At 38.5% G+C, this 23,586-nt stretch overlaps 1 protein-coding gene across 1 annotated transcript in view; it reads left to right on the forward strand.

Annotated features, from left to right (window-relative positions):
- coro2ba (coronin, actin binding protein, 2Ba) overlaps positions 1–23,354 on the forward strand; it is a 28,151-nt gene extending 4,797 nt beyond the window's left edge. Inside the window, exons 2-12 of the mRNA XM_087794313.1 lie at positions 12,437–12,637; positions 17,322–17,438; positions 17,835–17,984; positions 18,883–19,047; positions 19,186–19,302; positions 19,384–19,488; positions 19,767–19,863; positions 20,699–20,811; positions 21,159–21,249; positions 21,319–21,458; positions 22,404–23,354. Of these exons, the coding sequence (XP_087650439.1) occupies positions 12,437–12,637; positions 17,322–17,438; positions 17,835–17,984; positions 18,883–19,047; positions 19,186–19,302; positions 19,384–19,488; positions 19,767–19,863; positions 20,699–20,811; positions 21,159–21,249; positions 21,319–21,458; positions 22,404–22,544 (1,437 nt within the window). The 3' untranslated portion in view covers positions 22,545–23,354. The remainder of the gene's footprint in view (positions 1–12,436; positions 12,638–17,321; positions 17,439–17,834; positions 17,985–18,882; positions 19,048–19,185; positions 19,303–19,383; positions 19,489–19,766; positions 19,864–20,698; positions 20,812–21,158; positions 21,250–21,318; positions 21,459–22,403) is intronic.
- The last annotated feature ends 232 nt before the right edge of the window (positions 23,355–23,586 follow it).

The raw sequence follows: 23,586 nt of genomic DNA on the forward strand, positions 1-23,586 counted from the left end.
GACAAAGTTACATAGTGAAGAACATTGTTCAAATAATAGCTAGAGTTCTACTTCATGAGTCAAGACTGTGTTAAATCAAACCATAATTACAGGAAATAATGAGTAATGACAAAATGTTACAAAGTGCTGCTTTTATCCAACATGAATCACGTTGTTTTTAATCCAACTATCTTGTTCATTGTATTGTGACAATTACTAATGAAAAGATGCCGTTTTTCATACTTTTAAAGAGGCAGTTATCACTGAGCCAAGTTCATGCTTTGGCGTTTTATTATCGTTTTGTCGAAGCAAGCAAGAGTCATTTTTAATCTATCTAGTAATACATTGGATTTTGAAACATATAGTAACCATTATGACACTAATAACCTCCTTATTAACTTTTAGTTATCCATGTTTTGGATGTTTTTTAGTCTCAACTCCTGAGTCTAAGGTAGAATACTCTCACATTATAGTTAGTACACATGTGATTATGAAGTAAATTAGTAGTTAACATATCGTCCATTTTCATTTATCCAAGTATCAACAAGGAGCATATGACTCTAATTACGTTTTATGTACTTAACCTTTAATCAAACAAAGGCTGTTATTTAAAATTTGGTGTTAATATTGTTTTCTTTATATTAAAAACAACAATCTTGCTTACTGTGAATGTAAATATTTTAAACAATGAAATATTAAAACCACTGCATATTATTTGCCAACACTCTTAATTGATCCAAAAACAGATCTTTATGAAGCTTATATGTTCTTAATGCAAACAAATTCACTCGTTCCTTTAATTGAAATACTTGAAAGTACAAAGCAGTTGAGTATTAAAACTGAGGGCCATGATTCATGGAAACCTTTTCTTAACTCTATGTTAAGAAACATATTTAAGTGTGCATGAAATGTCCCTAAATGAAAGATAATTACGTTTATTTTTAGTGTACTTTTCTGACACCCACTTTTTTGTTTACTAGAACCCCACATTTTAAGCACCATGTGTAAATGAGCCGCAGCAGTGAGAAACACCCAACATGCCCTCAGTCTCCAGACGTGCCCTCGTTCTGTCGCTCAGCAACTCATGCCCGCCAACCACACGTGCGTCCCTCGGAGCTGCATATGCGACCTACAGACGTGGATTCTATATAATCCAAAGTAGCGTTCCAGCTGTGTTAAGTGTGTTTGCAATTACGTATCAGCAAACACCCCAATTATGAAGGAGGCCCGTGCTGCAGTGGAACAGACTCTGCTGTGGTTGGAAAGACGTCTGAGAGTCATTTTCCGTGTTTATTGTGCAGCGTTTGCCTTCGACTGTCAACCCGGCAGAACTCACAGCTTTTTATAAAATAAAAGAGAATTTTTCATATTTAGAAAATGTATTTTTACGTTTAATACAGGTTATAAATCTATTTTTAAAGATTTTGCAAACATGAATATTGTCCTGTAAACTCCCCAAAATCATGAAACTGCTTTAATACTGACCTCAGTGTAAAGAGCTGATCATCTGTCGAGCTTAGTGTTGATCTCACACAGACATGTTAAACCAGAAGCTAAGTGATCAAGCTAGCCGGTCCAAATCGCAATTGCTGGCACCAGAAAAGAAAAGCCAGCAGTGTTACAGATTAAGAATACTAAGCGGCGCATTAATCTTTTTTTTTTTCTTTAATTCTTTAAATCCACTCTTAATGAAGGGAACAAATAGCGCACACAGCGTTCGAGCCATAGTTTGAAAGGGCCGACCAAGTGTGAGAAACTAGCGTGAAAAGAAAAGTCGAAGGTTTTTGGAGGGACAATAAACGCATTCAACACAGGAAGACATTGAGATGTGATGAGCTCACTGCCTGTCACAGAGTGTCTCGCGGCTCAATGTGTAGAACTGTACTTCCCCAATGAGTATGAAAAGACTCAAACAGATTTCCAGGCTGGACACATTCCTGCTGTCGGCCTATAAATTGCTCTGCGTATGCAGCCACACAACAGAGGTGATTATTTTCCAAAGTAAAAGTGGGAGGGAAAGAAAGCGGTGGGTGAGCATTATATTTCCATTATGGAGTGTAAAAATAGAGAGAGGGATGGATTCTGAACATCCTGCGGAGAAATAACCGACACGAAATTCCACTGACCAGAGACTGCTCTACCCTGGAGCGGAGATTTGGTGGACTGTTTGTGGTGAAAGTTCAAAGCCTTCGCAATCAAGACCTGGGATGTGCTTCCTGTTTGTTAACCCAGTGGTGAAGTACCACTTGTTATAGCACTGAGGATCAGATTTGTAATGGTGCTGGACTCTCTGTTTAACTGTGTCATGCCAATGTAATGATCCTTAAAGTGTCTACTGGATTTATATTCCCAGCTCTTTAGTTGAGCAAGTCTTCATTAATTAGGAGATGATTTTGCCTTCAAGACATTAAACTATAGATTCAGTTCAATTCAGAAATTAGAGTTTAATATGATCTACTCTCTATCTCTACTCTCTACTACTCTATCTCCTAGGATTTAACTAGAATTGTGTTACTGGTTCTCAGGGTATAATTTTCCTATCAAAACTGGGGGGACTCATTCTATCTGGATAATCTAGCTTTAAAACCTTGAATAATAGAATAATTCCAGGTCTTGGAATGTTAAACGTATTGCTATGAATACAAAAATTATAAGTAGGCAAGTACTAAACACTGACTTTCTTCAAGGTATAGACAAAAACTTGTTTGCATTATTTGGCAAAAGGTGCCACTCAAGATTTATTTGAGTGACAGGGGCGTTTTAAAAAGCAGCGGATGTAAAGTTTATAATGATTTTTATGAACAATACTTGGTGGTAAACGCAGCATTTAATCTGGGAAATAGTTTATTCTAAAAGACTGTTTAACATAATACAAAGATTTCTTACTTAAACACCAACAAATGGAGGCTGTGCTCCTCTGGTTCTATCAGGTCAAATATGTAATGAACCACAAAGACAACAATAACTAAGATTAAACCTGCTTAGTGATGAAAACCTGATGGTGGACAATGGTGGTGGACACAATACTATTGTACCCTGTTGTTGTCTTTTTCTCTGGCTCAGTGTTACTGGTGAAGGAAGGTTAGTTTAAAAAACAATAATAATACTATTCATAAGAATTACAACATGATAAACAAATCTTGTTCAAATACTCAAAGAACTGCTCTACATATAATTAATAGAAAGAAAAAAAAAAAGACTCCTGGTATAGATAGACTCCAGTCAAGAGGAGGCTTCCGGGATGAATAATGGCTGATAAAACCACTCGCCAATACGCTCTAAATATGTTTTTTTAATGGTGTAAAACAATGCGTTTTGGGCTGGATGTCTACTTGATCGTATCCTTCAAGTGGACACTCAATGAACTGCAGCTTCTTGTACATCTGCATGGGCTTTTTAAAACTGGAAGTTGTCCTTTGGTCCCCCTCGTCGCCTCAGCCATACTATCAAATGCTCATGGCGTTAGATGGATTCTAATCTAATGGTGTTTTGAAACAACATGCAGGTATTACAGCTTTTAGGCCAAAATAACTGCTTGTAAGCATTGTAATCTCACAGTATTAAAGTGAGACATGTTTTTTATCAGAGGTCTGTGTGATCATGTGAGCGCTGTGGGGGCCATTCATGTAGATGATTCCACCTACACACACTCTCAGACACACACATACTCAGTGAGATGTTCACATTGAAGTTCATTTGGGTCACATTCAGCTCGATGCCTTTGGGCACTCAGCTGCGTAAATATAGATATGACTCTCGTCTTCTTCAGGCTTTTTCTGTTCATCCCCACAGCTATTCACTTCATTCAAGGTTACAACAGATTTAAAAAATATGGATTTGTTTGATTTTTATTATACATTGGGATTGGGATTACCACTTGTTATTACTGTCCAGTTTATATACCAATACATTTTACATTTTTAAAGAAAGTTATTATTTTCTTTTTATTGTAGTAGTACCGTATTTTCCGGACTATAAGTTGCTCCGAAGTAAAAGTCGCACCAGCCATAAAATGCATAATAAAGAAGTAAAAAACATATATAAGTAGCACTGGAGTATAAGTCGCATTTTTGGGGGAAATTTATTTGATAAAATCCAACACCAAGAACAGACATGTCATCTTGAAAGGCAATTTAAAATAAAAATAGAATAGAGGCAACAACAGGCTGAATAATTGTACGGTATGCTTACGTTACACGACACAACTGAGAACATGCCTGGTATGTTAACATGACATATTAAGAGTTATTCAGATAACTATAGCATAAATTACATGCTAAGAAGTTTACCAAACCATCCGTGTAACTCCAAATAACTAAAATCCAATGAAATCTTCATCATCGGTGTCACTTTTAAACAACTCCGCTAACTCCGGAGGTAGAAGATGCGGCGCTTCCTCTTCTACGTCGAAATTATCAACACAGGGCTAGAGCGCCCTCTTGCAGTTAGTGTGAAAATAACATGTGAAATGGTACAGAGTATAAGTCGCACACCCCCGGCCAAACTATGAAAAAAAACTGTGACTTATAGTCCGGAAAATACGGTAATAGCCAGAACTAACTGAGTTAGCGACATAACTTATTCGCTTACTACTGCAACACAAGTCAAAGGCACTGAGGGTTAAAGATAAAACAAACTAAGAAGTATTTGTAATTGGATCATGGCATCACAACATGATTTTATAGGGGAATGAGTTGACTGTTGCTGACTTTTAACTGGGACACTACGGCAGGCTCTATTCCAAATGTGAGACTGACAAGCTAGCATTAAAAACAAATCCATATAATGGACTGGAAAAGTGTGCATGAGTGACTGGAAATACATACAGTAGATCATGTACACTTTGCGAGCAACTTCCTGTGTGCAGGGTTTATCGTAAAGTAGTCGTACTGCAATCAGCCGAACACAGACTTTGAATCCAGAACGCTAATAAACAAACAAGAAGATGATAAAGAGATGTCGACGTGTGCTTGACTGATCCCATCAACAATGTCAATTCCTAAATAGGTCAATCCCGTTTCTCATTAACCTTCACCCACATATGCTGCCATTTCAAATGAGCTTTAATTAGCTTACACTCTGTTGACACTGTCTTTTCTGTGTGCATCATGGAGGGATGGAGTCCATCCCAGCTGCCCAGGGCGAGAGGGGGAGGATACCCTGACAGGTCCCCAGTTTAGAGTACTTAATTAACCCTTTGTATTTTGGATGGTGATAGCATGGTAGGAAAATAAAGACATCTTATAGGCCTGAGAACGCTAAAGTGAAAATTTGAATCTAAGAATCCACATGAAGAGAAAGTTACTACGTGTCTCGTCTGCGATCTTCGTTTCCAAGTGGACAGTCAGAATCTGCGACGTCTTCAGTTCGGCAGATGGTCCGCACTCGGATTGGCGACGTTCGCCGTCTGCCGTTTTTTTTTCTTTTCTCATCCAATTTGGCAGGAAGAAAGACGTGGGAGCGAAAACAGTGTGAGGACAAGGAGAGGAGAAGGACAGAGAGAGTAGCTGTGACTGGATGACAAATGTCTGCTCACACAGTTAGATACGTCTTCAGAAGGAAACCAGTACTAACAATATCTTAGAGGAACTTGATGTGTTCCAGTTGATCTACATTTTACCTTTATTCACCACTGACCTATATTTCTTTTGAAGTCATTATCCCCATCTATTTCTTCTTCCTCGCACCTTCTCTCCTTTGATTCATAATGGATGTGTTATCGTCCGCCCCTTTTTTTGTCTCCTCTGGGACTCACCTTGAGCTCGCAAACCCCCCATCTGTCATTGGGGCGAGAGCCTAAGCGAACATTATTATGCTCCAAAAAGCAGAAAGTCCTTGGGGAAGCAGAGGAGCTGCATGGGGGAGATGATTAATTTAAAACTCTCGTCAGTCTGGTCCTATGATTATTGACCCACGAGTGAATGAGAGGAAATGTGCCTCTGGATTATTTTCAGAATAATTATGAGAAACCCAGACCCCATTTCCTTTTCATATTACAGTGCTGTGTGTTCCTCTGAATCCCACACTCAGCTCTCAAGTGTCCTTGTGTGTTCTACGGTTGTAGATATTTGGCTCCATCAGCAATGTGAAATGGAGCTGGTATAAAGCTTTCAAGAGAAGCTATTAGCTGAGCATCCTCTGTCATTATTGCTGAGTCATTATCTGAAGGATGAGCAAATGCAAAAGTCTACACAGGTCTGACTTCCTCTAGTATAATTCTTAGAGACGGAAATTCCATTGATTTACTTCATATTTTAACAGATTTCATTCAACATTACGGTACACATGAACTGACACATTCGAAAAAAAACGAATTTTGTACAAAGACGTGTAGAAAAAATGGGTTTAATGTCAGGTGAAGGTCAACTATGATTTGCTGTTTTAATCCTTTCCCAGTTACCTGGGGTACTAGGCTCATGCAAATGAAGGCACATGGTGAATCATACACTCCACACAGGAAAGACAGAGGTTTGCTTCAAGCAATATTCAAACCTGCAACCTTGAACCTTCTCCCTGTGATGCTGCTTCACCAACCACAAATGTGAAATATTAAAACATTTGACGTGGAGCTGTAGAGCGGGGGAGTGAAACGATTCTTCTAAATGGACAGGATTTAAAGGTATGAAAGTGTTTGAAACACCTCAAGAGGGTCAAACCGTAGAGTGCATCCACCTTTAGACAGTTCAGGTAGAGTCTACAGAGTCTGCCTTATTTGAACCAAGGTTGAGTATTATACAGAGTATTATACAGCAACTAATAGTAATGTCCAATCACTTAACAATATTTCTATTTCCTACCTCTGACGTGAGAGTCTGACAAAAGTCAACATCATTACCTGTGCTAAGATGGTTTTTCTGTCTGTAGGTCTGTTAGCAAAATCATTTAAAAGGGATTCATTTATCTCATCCAATTGGAACAAATGGTTACATTCTGGTCGTGTAGTTCCGTCTACATTAAAAAAAAAATTATAATGAATTTGTCCTTCACTTGTATGCTACTAAGCGCTGTCCCTTACATGTACAACTCTTCTGGTAAGAACATTTAAAAAAACACGAGACGAAGAAATACAGCATAAAGTTAAATATAAATCAATTATCTGGTGAAATTGGTGACTTAACTGTTGTCATTGTTAATCAAAACAACAGGTTTCAATGTTGGTTACAACACTGCATCCCAGTAGACTTTAGACATGGCCTGGAAATAAAGTTTTAGCCTTAGATCGCTACAATACTTGGGTCGTGAAAGTTGTTTTATTGATCGTCAGAGGACCTAATAGCGGAAACAATGAAACACACGAAAGAATATCAAAGTCACTGAGTTTAACTAATAATATCTACAAAAGGTTAAATCTAAAACAGGCTCCAACTAGGGCAAAACAAGAAGCTGAAAACAGGTTTGAGGGACTGAAAATTTGACCGAGAGAAAACACGTACTACAGCAGAAAACACTGATATATCAGGATCAGGAATATCCGAAATGTCTAGTACAAGGTGCAATCTGAGTAAGAGCCCAACCCAGTCAGAAGATGCGATCAACAGGGAATTTCTTCCTAAATTGGAGCTAAAGAAGGGGGAGAGAGCGCCCCATATCATCTCAGCCATGCTCACCTGCCTCCTGCTGACAAGGCGGAAAAAAACAGGGAACAAAACAGAAAGGGATCTATTAAGATAACACACAATATACAAGAATCAATGCATTGTTTTGTTAAAAAGTCATGTGAAATGTGCTCCTTACACACAGAAACATGTATTTTTTATATTGCTTTCCTAGTTATAAAAACTTAGCTTTTGAATGATGATACGTATTCTCTTGGTCGTGTCTGAATGGTCACTGATTAAAATTCCCCAAGAATCATACACGTATAAATAACCTTTTGTTTTTTGCTTGAGGCTTTTTGTGAAGCTTTTCAGAAAACATTCCAACATCTTTCCCCAAGCCGTGACATTTCCTGTGTGGGTCAATATGAAGTCCGTGTCACGCTATGAAAAGATTTGCTGCCAAAGAGTCACAGGAAATCTCTTGTTTTGTGAAGATTTGCTGCATGCGGAGATAGGAAGTCTACCAAATAAATCTACATCCAAGTATGACGATGGCAGGCAGAGCACAGGCCTCGGTCGCCCCGTGGATTTCTTTTGAAGACCAATAGAATGTCTTCTCTGCACATGATCCTTGAGAAGGTCTTGGTTCCTTTTTCTCACGTTTTCAGTTTATAATGAGAAGTATTAATGGCTTTAAGTGAGAAAGTAAAACTGTATTTAATTGAGAGAGGCTTCTGAGTATTCTGTTGTCTGTTCATGTCGTTGATGGGATAAAATGAGTTGTAGCTTCAGGAAACGATGGAGCCGTGGAAAGACAGATATTGATTGAGAACAGAACATCAGTATCTGGAAGCAAGATGGTAAAATAATTGAAACGCATCTATGATCTCTGGAGGGATAAGACCTCAGGACATGATCCACACATGTGGGCTGAAGTGGAGACAAACAGAGAGAGAGAGAGAGGTCAAGGCTAACACAGACAGCTGCAGGGGTGCAGACACATTCAATACAAATACACTTTCACCAGAATCTGTTTAGGAATGTAATAGATGCAGTACCTGTTTGTCTTTGGAAAACAATAGTTTCTTAATATTTCTATTTAATACATTCACGTCTCTGTCAACTAAAACAAATGTCTACTTCTAAATAATATAACTTGTCTTAAATAGATGTTGGACCTCTAATGTACTCACCATGTGTCTGTTTGTACGAAACTCTCTTTAAATTGAAATATTTACATTAGAATATGTGCTTAAGCCCTGCCCACTGAAAAAGTCATTTTTGGAGATGAAATTGTGTTTACCATAACCACGCCAACTTTGCTGTGATAGGTTAAACATCTACTGTAGGTTTGTCACCTCAAGTCATTAATCCTGGAAGTCTCCACCTCCAGGGGGAGAACTTTATAAAGTAATAACTTTAAAACATAGTCATGATGACTTAGAAATGTTATAATGTTATGCTGCACCAATTAACAATTACAATTGTCAATACAAATACAATACAATACAATACAATGGTCAGGCTCCTCCTTACATCACTGATCTGATCCAGCCTTACACCCCAGCTCGGGCTCCGAGGTCTGTGGATCAGAATCTACTTATGGTTCCTCGCACACGGTTTAGAACCAGAGGAGAGAAATCTTTTCAGGCTGTTGCTCCTAAGCTTTGGAACGATCTCTCTTTGCGCTTGATGGATCTACTGACTCCTTTAGGAAACATCTTAAGACGTTTCTATTTGTTCAGGCTTTTCCTTGATTTTCTGGAACTCCTGTTGTGTTCTCAGTTTTATCTTAATCTTTGAAATATATACTTTATTGAATATTGTTTTGATTGTTTAAGCGCTTTGTGACCCTGGTCTAGAAAAGCGCTATACAAATAAGAATTACTGACTTACTTTCTTACTTACAAATGTCTACAATGAAACTAACCATATGATGCTTATACTGAAATTAGCTTGTATCATTTGGAGTGAAATTTTCAGAATCTGTTTAGATTACCTGTTAAAGGAGGAGCCTTAAATCCTTTTTTTAAATTTGGCTATCAGACATTGTGTCCCTTGCAACATTCAGTTTAAAACCTCACCTTTCAAATTTGTTGAAACATCTCAACTGACTCCAGTGTTTTGAGGAATGTAGGAATCTGTTAAAAAGAGCCAAGCGTTACAACAGTCTGATTGAACCATCGAATTTCTAGGAAAACCTGACAGATGTAAAAACTGGACGTCCAAGAAGCTAAAGACATTCACCGGATTACCAAGAAGAGAATAACTTTTTTTCTCGGCTTGAATAGGTAGAAACTCTGGTCACGATTTTTCTTGCTTTTCTTGAGGCGTGTTGTACAAGTGGAATCAAAACCTGCTTCTGATGCCAGGAGTCAATGAGATTAAAAAAACAAAGTGATGTCCATCTTTTAGACAGACAGAGACCGGGAAGTGTGGAAGGACGTGAGAGCGAGAAGGAGGAGAAACATCCTCTTAGCTCTCATTATCAGCAGCGAAGGAGGAAAGGGTGGGAAGAGCTGGTCTAAAGGGGTGGGGGGACGGGACGACACCAGAGGAGGTAGATAAGTAACAGGCTGTACAGACGGGGAAATAAGGAAGTGAAGGGATACTGGCTGGAGGAGAGAGGGTGGATGTTTACAGCAGGATTAAGACTGTAGTGGTGCAGGAAGGACACCGGGAAGGTAAGAGGACCTGATGTTTAATTTTTGAAGATAAAAATATTTGGAATATTTTTCTCAACAACATATTTCTAGATTATTATCTTTAGTGTAAATTGATTCATACTCTGTAAGCCTAAAGGCAGTCATGCTCTCAGCGCAACAGTCTTGTGATCCGAGCTGATAGAACTTGTGTCTGTTCTCATGAAGGCTCGCAGCAGATGAACACAAGCACAGCGATAGACAGACATCCTCTCTGTGACCAATGAATGAGCATCCTTGTCAAACTGCAGTGTCCACCCTCGACCGTCCCCGCGGCCACTTCCTACCTTTGCACTACATCTGTTCTTTAAGGAATCTCCCTTCATCTTGGACTCTAAGAAAGTCTATAACAATTTATAGGATATTAAATATAGTTTAAAATATCAATAGATTTGCCCATTAGAATTTTCAACATGCCTTTTTGGTTGACTGGGTTCCAGAGCGATGCTCATGATGGCCAATCCACCACATCTGTCGTCCTTTAATGGAGAAAAGATTGTTTGAATCCAAGTCTCTCCTGGATAACAGAGCTGTGTTGGTTTCTGAGAGGAAGTTCAGCTGGTTAAAACTTGTTGTGTCCCTGGTCTCCATATGATTCTTTTTTTTTTTTATCATCAGGCCATGACCAGATGTATGCTGGGGCTCAGCTCTTTTTAACCAACACTATGAAGAATATAGCGGTCCACTGTTGCTCGCTTCATGTTTTACAGCAATAACCCGAGTCCCTGGATTCAAATAATCAAGAATAATACAAATTCACAGTTTGCTTAATTTCAAAAGTTCAAAATAACAGTTGCAAAAAATAAGCTATGACAGAAAATAATAGACAGACATAAGTAATAAAATACTAATAACTGAAAAAATAATCAAGAGCTTTATGGGGAAAGCTGGAAGGAGAATGAGGCAAAATACTTGTGAGATTCGGTGACGTACAGAATGATCCACTTGTTGTCAAATATCAGGAGAACGAGGGATACAATAACATACAACTTTGTACTATATATGTTTACTGCCCAGACATTGACAAATGGATGGATTGTCAGACACATCTCAAATGTTTGTGCTTGAAAACAATATGTATAATTTGCGAAGGAGAGCAGGTAATTGCAAAGCAAACCTTGTGTTGGTTTTTCATATCTTAAAGTATATCATTACTAAACACTTCAGGCTCCTATGGTTTCATTTTCAACTACAAATTAGTTTGATTGTCAGTGTTTGAAAAAATAATTTATGTATTGATATAAAACTAAACAACAACGTTTATGCCAATGAAACTTAATTGCAGCCAAAGAAATACATGTTTAGTCGATGAACACAGCTCAGAGGAAAATGAGAGACTGATGGGAGCTGCATGGATGGGAGGATGTTCCTGCTTTTTAAACACACACACACACACACACACACACACACACACACACACACACACACACACACACACACACCCTCTTCTCTCCCCATCCCTGAAGAACAATACTCGACAGTTGCTTGTTTGATGTCTGAAATCTCCATCCTGTCAGTGATGGCGGTTCTGCTGTCAGATGTATTAGCAGTAATAAGAACAGCAGTGGTTATATTCACTCTGAGCGACAGACAGCATTTTATTGTTATCGTTTTTATCAAAATTAACCATTTTATAACACAACTTTAATAAAAAGAAGCAAGTGGACAATCACTGGGACAGTGCTGAGCTTAGCCAAGCAGCTCATTTAACATTACTTTATAAAAAACATAGGTTACAAATCAATAAAACAACCATGATTTAATATTTCTATTGACTCAAAAAAAGATAGGATTCAAACCTTCACCGCTAGAGTTGCATTGTAAAATCTCTCTCTTCTATCTCCTTCAGTCGTATTGTGCGATTTTTTTGCTAGTCTGAAAGTAGCAGGTCACAAGGATAGTATAAGTAAGAAGTCATAAAAGTGAAACACTTCAAAAACAAGATCAAATCTTAAAGATCAAATCCATGACACCACAAATATTTTAATTATTTGTTACATTATCATTTCCTGTAATTTTTCAAATACTACGTGGAGAAGTTTCTTCCTAACAGACAGACAGATAAAGGCAGACATAATATCACCTCCTTGTTGCACTCAAATACAGTAAAGATAATGTATAAACATACTTCTGTCTTTCATTAACAAATGGTTTTGTTTATTAAAAATTCCAGATAAGCGGAGCTGTCACTAATCGTTTGATCTTCCCTCTCCTCAGATGTCATGGCGTCCGACCTACCGAAGCTCCAAGTTTCGAAACGTGTACGGAAAAGTGGCCAACAGGGAGCATTCCTACGATGGAATCCCCATCACCAAAAATGTCCACGACAACCACTTCTGTGCCGTCAACTCCAAGTTCGTGGCCGTCGTCACAGAGAGCGCCGGCGGAGGCTCCTTCATCGTCATCCCTGTTTCCCAGGTGAGGTTTTCTTGCACTGCTTGTTCCTCACTTTATATCCGTACGTATGTGAAGAGACTCTCAATGGCGAGTCATAGCGAACGATATGCCTTCATTCTTCAGCTTAATATTCAGAATGAAGCTTAGAACAATACACTTCTAGCTGTGTAAATGACTCTCCATGTGCCTCACAGACTAGCGCTCGCTCAATTTACTTGTCATCAATGTATCCACTTAAGTTCTTCAAGGCCTCCGCACAGTTAATGAGTTGAGAATTGACATTCGTCTTCTTATGTAACTTCACAATGTAGCTGCTGGAAATTGCTGTTTACAAAGAGTGGGCTTCAATGCTACTGTCATGACCTCTAAATGTTCTTGATGCTCAATGAAAATGTATGTATATTTACATAAATACAACTGGGATTTCAGATGAAAACATGATTAAAATCAATAATGGACAATATAAACCAAGACATAAAGTAACAGAAAGTATTCATTTCCATGCTCTGAGACGAACCGGTCACATGATTGAATATAGCGACCGCACCTCCCCCCGCCTCTGATAAGCAGGTTTGATGGGCAGCAGTGAAGGGCAGACAGTGGACTCTGAGAGACGAGGCGACGGCCAGATGGCTGAAGTCAGACAACAAAAGCACGAGGAAGGACCACCGCTGACACCACCTGGCACACAGACGTGTCCGGTGACTCTCCTCGGCACCTCGAGTGCTGCTGCTGTCTGTTATTATGAAGCACGGTTGAGTTAATGCGGTTTAAGTGGCATTTAACTAGATAGTTAAGTACTTTCAGAGATGATTTACAATGGACTTGTGAACTCTGGAGTTCTGGGAAACAACAGGAGAATTGGTCGAATGGATGGACATTTTTTAGATGAATATTTCTTAACTTAACACCAAGAATCAAGAAAATCATTGTTTTCAATGATGAATATTTTATGACATTGACTGTTTTTTAGTTAATATTAAAAACACAGGCAGCAGTTGTTATATTTATACTGTTTATTTTATGTCTAGCCATCCATCCATCCACCCAGATATACATATATCCATCCATCCATCCATCCATCCATCCATCCATCCATCCATCCATCCATCCATCCATCCATCCATCCATCCATCCATCCATCCATCCATCCATCCATCCATCCATCCATCCATCCATCCATCCATCCATCCATCCATCCATCCATCCATCCATCCATCCATCCATCCATCCATCCATCCATCCATCCATCCATCCATCCATCCATCCATCCATCCATCCATCCATCCATCCATCCATCCATCCATCCATCCATCCATCCATCCATCCATCCATCCATCCATCCATCCATCCATCCATCCATCCATCCATCCATCCATCCATCCATCCATTTATCCATCCATCCATCCATCCAGCCATCTATCTATCCAGCCATTTATCTATCCATCTATCCAGATATCTATCTATGTATCCATCCATCCATCTATCATCTATCCATCCATCTATCCATCCATCCATCCATCTATCCATTTATCTACCCAACATTCATCCATCTATCCAGATATCTATCTATGTATCCATCCATCCATCTATCTATACATCTATCATCTATCATCTATCATATATCATTTCTCAATCCATCCATCCATCAATCAATCAATCAATCCATCCTTCCATCCATCCATCCATTCACCCACCTACCCACCATGCAGAAATTCTTCAAGTATGTATTTGGCTTCAGCTAAAGCTGTGTGCATTTCTATTAAACACATACTTCTAAAATGACATTTGAAGATCAATAGCAGGGACTTAAGATTGTAAATGCAATGAAATAGACAGAGGACATAAACTGATATTCACAGTATTATTTCATTATTAGCTTGAAACAGCATGAATACTCCAATTAAAATAATGAGCTAATCCTCCCCTTAAGCTGTTCATTTGTGATGAACCACAGCAGCAGAACATCTGCTCCTTAGCATGAGTCAGCGTTTAGTCTACACTGCAGAACATTGACCCACGAGCTGGAAATGCAGCAGATTATTTATAACCTATTTACAGTCTCTTTATCACAGTACAACAACATTAGTAATGAAGCTTGAAGAGCATATACATATTAGCTTCTATATAAAAGTATCTAGTGGCTGAGCAGAGCCGTCCAGGCCTCTGAGAGGCTCAAACACAACTGATTTCAGTAGGATCGGGAATCAATACATTTTTGTTTGCGTCTGCAATGTGTGCCCTCCAGCTAGCTTGGGATCGCTAAACATTTACATCCTGTTTTTATCCAGTAGGTCAATAATTGTAGATGATACAGAAGTAGAGTAATGTCATGGTCTCAACGAACAATAAAATGGACTGAAAAGATGGTTTTGTTTTCCTCAGAGAAGAATGTATGTGTTTTAAAGTGCGGATGTATTTATTTTTTTGATTATCCATTGGCTCAAAATAATATTTAATATGGTTTTGGGGGGGTTTGGACAAATGAGTGATTCCAACATTTCTTTTGCTGCACTCTCTGTGCTGACAGAAAAATGGGCGTGGCATCTAATCAGCTTCCACACTAGAGTGATATAATATTGGATCTGAGCTTTTGTTTTTACCTCCGAGTTGAACATGATGAGAAAAGGTGACATTGTGCCATTTACCCTACATAGATGAGAATCTTAAAGTAAAGACTCTGACACAGAAATAACCAATTACGCTTCAAAACTAGTTTTCTAATCATGATTAATGAGGTCGTGGAATATTAAGCACAGACTCGGGTGGTGACGACACATTTAAGCTGTTTTAATAAAAACTCTGAAGTTCTGTCTAATATTTTTATTTGTTCTGACTCAATTGTTTGAATTCTACATGTTCACACTAATGTAAATATAAAGAATTAATATGATAAGTCAGATAGATATTCATCTCATCAGAGTTTATTAACACACAGTCACTGTCGTCTTAAACAACACCCCCTCCAAAAACAAACATGTTAAAACATGGGTAAAAAATCTTAAGAACTGCTGCTAGTACTATAATATTAGATCTTTCAGGAATAAGCAGAATAATTAACCAATTATTATTTTCATCATTATCATTCATTATGAGAGTAAATTTAATTGTATATTTTATTACCACCCCTTATACATACAACCTTTGAGACATGACCTGCAAAACGTTTAACTTTTTTCTTTCATGAAATGTCTTTAATTAGATATAAGAAGTTGTAGGTTTGAATATAAGATTTGGATATTGAAAGTGTGTAAAGATACAATGATTCAACAGAACGAGAGCAGCTTACAATGTTATTACCTAGATAGTCAGTATATCATCCATAAAATGTCCTTCACCTTCAGTTTTTATCATCCACTACAAGGTTGTAAGGTTAGGTTTGGCTCTAACTACCAGAAAGAGCAAATGCATCATATTTGAGGTGAAACCTGCCGGCTAGAGACCTTTGAGCAAGTACATGTTAGCATTACATGGTATGTCGATTGTTTTTTTTAAATAAATACGTAAAATAAAAATATAATTTTGAATGGAAGGTGTTAATTCTATATGATACTTTCCAAACATGGGAAAAAGGACTGGTGCTCTTGCTAAAATGACTACAAAAGCAAGGCTTTATATTTTAAAACAAGCAACATTTAAAAAGCAACTTTATAGTAAGACATGCATAACACATATTCTTATAGATTGAACACCATAAATGAACACATTTACAATTAGTAATATCCAAATGATCTCATGACACACCATGATCTCATGACACTGAAACAGTCAATGTAAAAATAAACAGTAGGACTTAAATATTGTGTTCATGGGAATAAATAATGAAAACTGTTCTTGCTCTGCTCATTTTTAATTTCTAAACAACCTTGTTTGATAATGTATGGTAGATAAAAGATGTGTGCAAAACATAAACGTGAATATGATGTAGTGTAAGATTGTATATAAATCTCAGATATTTAAGGACATTATGTATTTCAGGACAATGGAAATTCTGCATAATAATCTAATTTTCACAATTTTTATATCTTGTTTAGACCAGATGCAAAAATAAAGCAGTATAAGTATCAGACGTAGATGTAGTAAATTATAAATAATGTTAATACCATATGAGATGTATAGTACGAAATGAATCCTAGTGAAAATGTAATTAGCAATTATAATATTATTATGGTCACCTCTCTAACGTAGCTCACGATGAAATAAAAACCATAATTAAAATTCTGAACCACAGAGTGAGCAGTGAAACACCCACTGACAGGATTTCAGTGAGTCGTGACCTGCTGCTAGTGGACGGACAGCAGAGGAAGTTAAAAGGAGGTCAGTGGACTCAGTCTCACTCCTGACGCCATCTTCTTTTGTTTTGAAACACTGACTCTCAGTGGACACTTTGAGTTACTACAACAACAAACCGCCCACGGTTCCATTTTGTACACACTTTGATTCCATTAAAAATAAATCAAGCATAATGGAATATAAGATTAAAAATGCATTTCGCTTTTATTTAATTACAACATTTCACAGCTGAAGTTAATTATTTAAAATAAATCCAATATATTCTAATAACACAAAAATACAGGATTTGTAAAATCAGGATCAATATTTCAGCAAACAATTCAAATTTTCTTTCTGAAATATTGTCCTGGGAGGTAAAGACCACAACAAATCTGATGGAACATCAATACATCTTCTCTTTCTTGTGTTTCAGGCTGGCCGGCTTGACACTCATTTCCCAAAAGTGTGTGGTCACCAAGGAAATGTTCTGGATATCAAGTGGAATCCATTTTTTGAAAACGTCATCGCGTCCTGCTCTGAAGACACCTCGGCAAGTGAAGCATGTTTTTAAAGTCATCTTTAATTTAAAGTAATATAATAACATAATCTATGATATATTTATGAGAATAAATACTGAAAGAAAAGATCTTTGAGACGTCACTTGTGTCTTTTTTATATGTATCCAGTGAAAGTCTTCCTTAATGCTGTAATGGCAGAGCAATAGTGAGTTCAGTCCAGTGTCCTGGTTTGTTTAAGGTTAATCTCTGAGGTCAACTCTGAGCCTCCAGCCTTTAGCTGTAATCCAGTGTAATCCTCCTGCATTGATAGTGTTGCTATTTTTGATCTTAACCATGTCATACTGTGTTTGTTTATACTCCATCAAGGAAGCTTAAAATAAAGAAGGTCCGCAGCTCCGTGTGACCCTCATGCTATGTTTGTGCACCAGGTGAGAGTGTGGGAGATCCCCGACGGTGGGCTGAGGCGAAACATGACGGAGGCCGCCCTGGAGCTGTACGGCCACAGCAGACGGGTGGGCCTCATCGAGTGGCACCCCACCAGCAGTGGAATCCTCTTCAGCGCCGGCTACGACTACAAGGTGACACGAAAGTTCAAGTCGAAGTTGTGTCCGCCCTCAGCAAAAAAGTTCATATTATCGAAGGACTTCATAGCTCAGATGGTAGAGTGGTCGGCTCGTTGTCTGAGAGGTTGTGGGTTCAATCCCAGTTCCAAACAAGATTGTGGCGTTGTTTCACTGATTTCTCATAGTGGTCGGCGCCGCGTCGCAGCCTACTCCCATCAGCGTGTGAATGGGTGAATGCGTTACTTAGTGTAAAGCGCTTTGAATTAGCATAGAAAAGCACTATATAATTACCATATTACCATCAAGTATAGATAAGTACAAGTTTAGTACTATATGTACTTGTAGTGTACTAAAAGTATGCTATGCTATGCTATGGTACAGTTTACTATTTCCTTTCACATTGTAAGATAAATTCACAGGAAATTGCAACACATTTAACAGACACATGCGGGATGCAAACCGGCAACCTTCAGCCTCCCACTACGCCATCACATGTCCCCTATATATGCCGGTGTTTGGCCGTCAATTGCAACATTTCAATTTGTATTTCCCATGATCCTTTGCAGTTGATCTCATAAAGAATACTTTAAATTAAAAGTATAAATCAGTGTACCATTTTGAAGTATAGTATGTTGAAAGTAAACTTCAAGTATATTTGAAGTAAACATTTAAGTACAAATTAAGTACTCATAATACACTTGAATAAACTTCTGTTAAAACGTAAAAACGTGTTTCCTTTCAAAAGATGTTAATCTAAGTCAATTTTTAAAGTTAATGATAAATGTCACAACTAGTGTTGTGCATGCCAAAGTGCACCGTTTACTCCCCCGGGCATTTAACTCGCGACCCTGTGCATCATAAACATGGCTGTCCGCTCAGCTTGCCCACATAAATCCACCACCGTGTGTGCCAGGTGCTGATCTGGAACCTCGAGATCGGAGAGCCAGTAAAAATGATCGACTGCCACACGGACGTCATCCTCAGCATGTCCTTCAACACGGACGGCAGCCTGGTGGCCACCAGCTGTAAAGACAAGATGCTGCGGGTCATTGAGCCGCGCTCGGGGAGAGTCCTTCAGGTAAGGCCACAACTCAACCGAGGTGACGCCACGAGACCTCGAGCGCTCCATCTCTGAGATGAAATCTTCTCAGTGTGATTTGTGATCCGGGATATATCACTGTATTGTTATCTGACTGTGATGATGCTCTTCCACCAGCAAGCCAACTGTAAGAACCATCGGGTCAACCGCGTGGTTTTCCTGGGCAACATGAAGAGACTGCTGACCACCGGGGTGTCTCGCTGGAACACTCGGCAGATTGCTCTGTGGGATCAGGTCGACCTCGCTGAGATTTGACCACAGTTTAATAAAAGTCAAGTAGATATTTAAAATATTCATGTTCCTGACGTCATGTAGGAGGACCTCTCCATGCCGATGGTGGAAGAAGATATCGACGGGCTCTCAGGACTTCTTTTCCCCTTCTATGACGCTGATACGCACATGTTGTACATCGCTGGCAAGGTCGGCACTATTCCTCTGGCATTCCACTCTCACATTTATATATATTTTTTTTATTATGATTTATTTTGATTATTATAGTGTCAATCAGAATCAGCTTTGAAAGTCATTATAACATTGAACATTCTTATTACAATTATTGTATTTTTATTCCAGAATTTGTTTACTTTACATAAGTTTCAGTTCATATTTTTTTATTACGATCATTTACAACATTTGAATGAAACTAATACAAAAATGATCTTTACTATTTTCTACATTAACTCGTGTTTTTTTTGTAGGGCGATGGAAACATACGTTATTTCGAGATCACCACAGAGAAGCCATTCATCCAACACCTGACGGAGTTCCGGTCTCCTGCCCCTCAGAAAGGACTGGGTTATTACCAAATATTATTTTATGTATTCATAAAAAAAAACGTGTTATACTATTTGTTATGGATTATTGATTTAAAGGCTAGGATTAGTATTAAAACAGGGTATGGGTTTTTTTTACCGTACATTCACATTAACATGACATTGACGTGTTTTCCACTTATTAAATGTACTTTTAAAACTACTAATGCTCAAGCCATATCCCAGGAAGGGCAAAAAATAGTTAAATATTTTAAGATGTTGGCTAAATATTATGTATATTTCAAAACTGTCACTAATCTGTCTTAATGATCTCTGTGTTAGTCCTCCTCTAACAAACACTCACCAAACAATTGACATTGTTTCTTATGTTATATTATACACTAGCATCTTTATAGGTCATAAAAAAATGTTTTGATCTTCAGCAGACCATCCATCCAACCTTGGCCTTGAGGGTGACACTGCTGTTCTAATGGCTACATCATAATATGACTACAGTGGGGGGAAACAGTTTGTCCTTATATCCATGTGGATTCTCATTTGTGGTCATCCTGAAGGTTCCAAATGTTTGCCCTGCCAATAGTGAGCTCTTACACCTAAAAACCTCTACACAGTCCAGTTCTGTCGCCTTTGGATCCTTTAAAGATGAACGTTTAAACTTCCTTACAGTGGATTTCAGGGTTCTTGGACTTCAGTTTTGATTCTGTATGAGATATGATAAAGCAGTGTATGTTAAGATCAGATCACTATTTAAACTAAAAAGAACTTGATCACTCCTCATGGCTTGCATTTCTCGGGGATCAAGCCGATATGTATTTAGTTTATATTCATTTGAACTCAAGATAATTCTCTGTCCGCAGGAGTGATGCCGAAGCATGGACTGGACGTGAACGCATGTGAGGTGTTCCGTTTCTACAAGCTGGTCACCCTGAAGGGTCTGATCGAGCCGGTTTCCATGATCGTGCCTCGAAGGGTGAGTCCATCCAACTGTTTGACTTATGTTTCACCCAATTTTGTGTAATTATACAAACATATAAAACATAAAATATACATAGGATAAAAAACTACAAGTACAAATTTCCCCTGACTCTTATTATAATGCTTCAAACTGTGTGCATTATGGGACTTGTAGAATAAATGGTGGGAGATGATCAAACCAAAGAGACAATGATTATTTTTATTATTATGCTTTATTATCTGACTATAAAATCATAATTTCTAGACTATATTTGCGACTACAAAAAGCTAAATATCTCTCCAAGCTTATAAAACGTGTTTAATAAATGAATAGCAACATTGTAAAAAGCTGTAAATTCACAGTCCGATACATACCAAGAGGACATCTACCCGATGACGGCAGGAACAGAACCAGCCCTCTCAGCCAGCGAGTGGCTCAGCGGCATCGATCGAGGTCAGCAACACTCACTATCAATTTTGTCTGTGACTGCAGATTTTTCACTCGCTTATTTTCGTGCCGCAGATCCAGTTCTGATGTCCCTGAAAGACGGTTACCACCGGCCAAACCAGCTGGTGTTCAAAGCCCCGGTGAAGGAGAAGAAGACGGTGGTGGTGAACGGGATCGACCTCCTGGAAAATGTCCCACCAAGAACCGAGAATGAGGTAATGTTGCAGAGAAAATAGTTTTCTGATCGCATCCCAACACAAAGATTTGACTCAAAAAGAACTATAAGAGAGCAAACCTCCGCATAACAATAATTAATTCTGTTTGATAAATTGATACCTTTTTTAGCATTTTAATTAAAATATACACACTTAAAAACATCTAAATACCTCTATGGTGCCTGTCTGTAATGTTCCTCTTGTAATTATGCCCAGAAAAGAGAATTTATTCTGAAAAATAAATTGAAAAAAATCTATTTTTTAAGCTTATTTGTAGCCGAAACTAAAAGGCTGACATGCTACACAGACAGGAGACACTCCAGGTAAATATTGCAAGAGCTCTCAATGTAGAATAGAAGCAAGAAATGTATTGTGAAAAAAAATGTCATTTTTGGTATAAAATACCCTTCCTGGCTGATACAAATGTTTTTTAATTGATTAGTAAGTATATTTGTAGGTGTATTTCATCATTAAGACAGTAATATAAATACAATCAGTTTAATAAAGAGAAGTTGGAATTGAAATTTCATTTAATATGATATTTTAAACATCTACAAGCAAATAGAAACTTAATTTAATTATTAAAATACCACCGTCTTCTATTTAATTCATGTACAGCAGTGATTTGGTTCGGGTTCGCCAGAGACACTAGAAAGGCCACTCTTTAGGTGCCATGAGGTTTTACGTCCTTGATATTTGCCCTTGTATCTGCCGACCCCTCCCTCCGCTGATCTTTGTCCAACATCCTTGGCTGTAAGACTACTTATTAGGATGCATTTATCCAACATTTATCCAGTTTTGAGAGAGGTTTCATATTTAAGGGTGACTGCATATTGTCCATAGCTACGTGGTTGTCGATCTAGATGCTCCATGGATTGCTCCTGTCAGAACCCGCCCGGGCTGATCATTGCATAAGTCTTCATAACTGTGTTTCTTCCACGAAAGCTCCTGCGGATGTTCTTCCGGCAGCAGGAAGAGCTGCGGCGGCTGAAGGACGAGTTGTCCACCAAAGATGTGCGGATACGTCAGCTGGAACTGGAGCTCAACAACTTAAAGAACGTTAGCCCCAACAAGCCGGACCTCTGAGCCATTTGGACCTCCCATACCCCACCAACGAGCTCCATCCTTTTGATACAGTATATCTCACTCGCTTCTCTCCTGCCAGCCTCGAAACACTGAAGCCAGAACAGAATTCAACAGATCCTCACTAGCAAAGTGATTGTTTAAAAAAAAAAAAAAGTATTGATCAGTCCTGAATGCAAATGAATTGCATGTTCTCATGTTTTATCTCTGGTCTCAGCTGTGATCTCCGGTACTAACCACACCATCCTCGACAGCGCCACCCTCTGCTCAACACAGGAGCAACACCGGGGAACAGATGGACTTGAGATGCCTCCTTTTCTTTCCTAAAGCCTTAAACCCCTTGCAGGGAGCTGCTGCATCTTCTCCAAGTGGCTAACCAGACAATCTGGTTCTGACCAGCTGCTCAGTGTTTTGATTGGTTATCAATAATTGTGTATCTTTTTTTTGTCCGAATAGACTTACTTTTATCAGTTAATCTTTTTCTAACAGAAGACTCAGCAGCGGTCGACCAGTCTTATGGATTTAGCGTTGACTTTCAGGGCTAATTTTGAGAAATGGAGGTTTATGTAAATGTGCTTCTATTTATTTTTTATTTTAATTTAATCAGTTCCATGTGGTGTGACACGACGTGACTGAGGAAGTGCAGATTGTGGCGTTTGATCAGAATGATCCTGCCAGAAGTGAAGAAAGATGTGTTGTGATTGTGAAGCTAGAAACTTCTTAACTTCAGGTAAGGTTTGTAAATACGTTTGCTCCTGCTGATTCCAAACAGCGATTAACACACTAGTATTATTAAACTCTTCTGAACAATCCAACGTTTGGTTCTTTTCCCAGTTTTGTGATGACTTCAAAAATGTCTGCGGTCGGCATGTTCTCTCCTCGTTTTCACACATCCCACATCGGCCAAATGTTTGCGAAGGTATCCACGGTCCCTCGGTGGTCCGACCCCAAAACTTGATTCAGGTGTTGGGACATGTAACGTACTCTACATTAGAGTGATAGTTCATCCAAAATTAAAATGTGGTATTATTTTCAGTAATCCCCT

Source organism: Callionymus lyra, chromosome 6 (genome assembly GCF_982586985.1).
Source record: "Callionymus lyra chromosome 6, fCalLyr1.hap1.1, whole genome shotgun sequence".
In the NCBI taxonomy this organism is placed as follows: domain Eukaryota; kingdom Metazoa; phylum Chordata; class Actinopteri; order Syngnathiformes; family Callionymidae; genus Callionymus; species Callionymus lyra.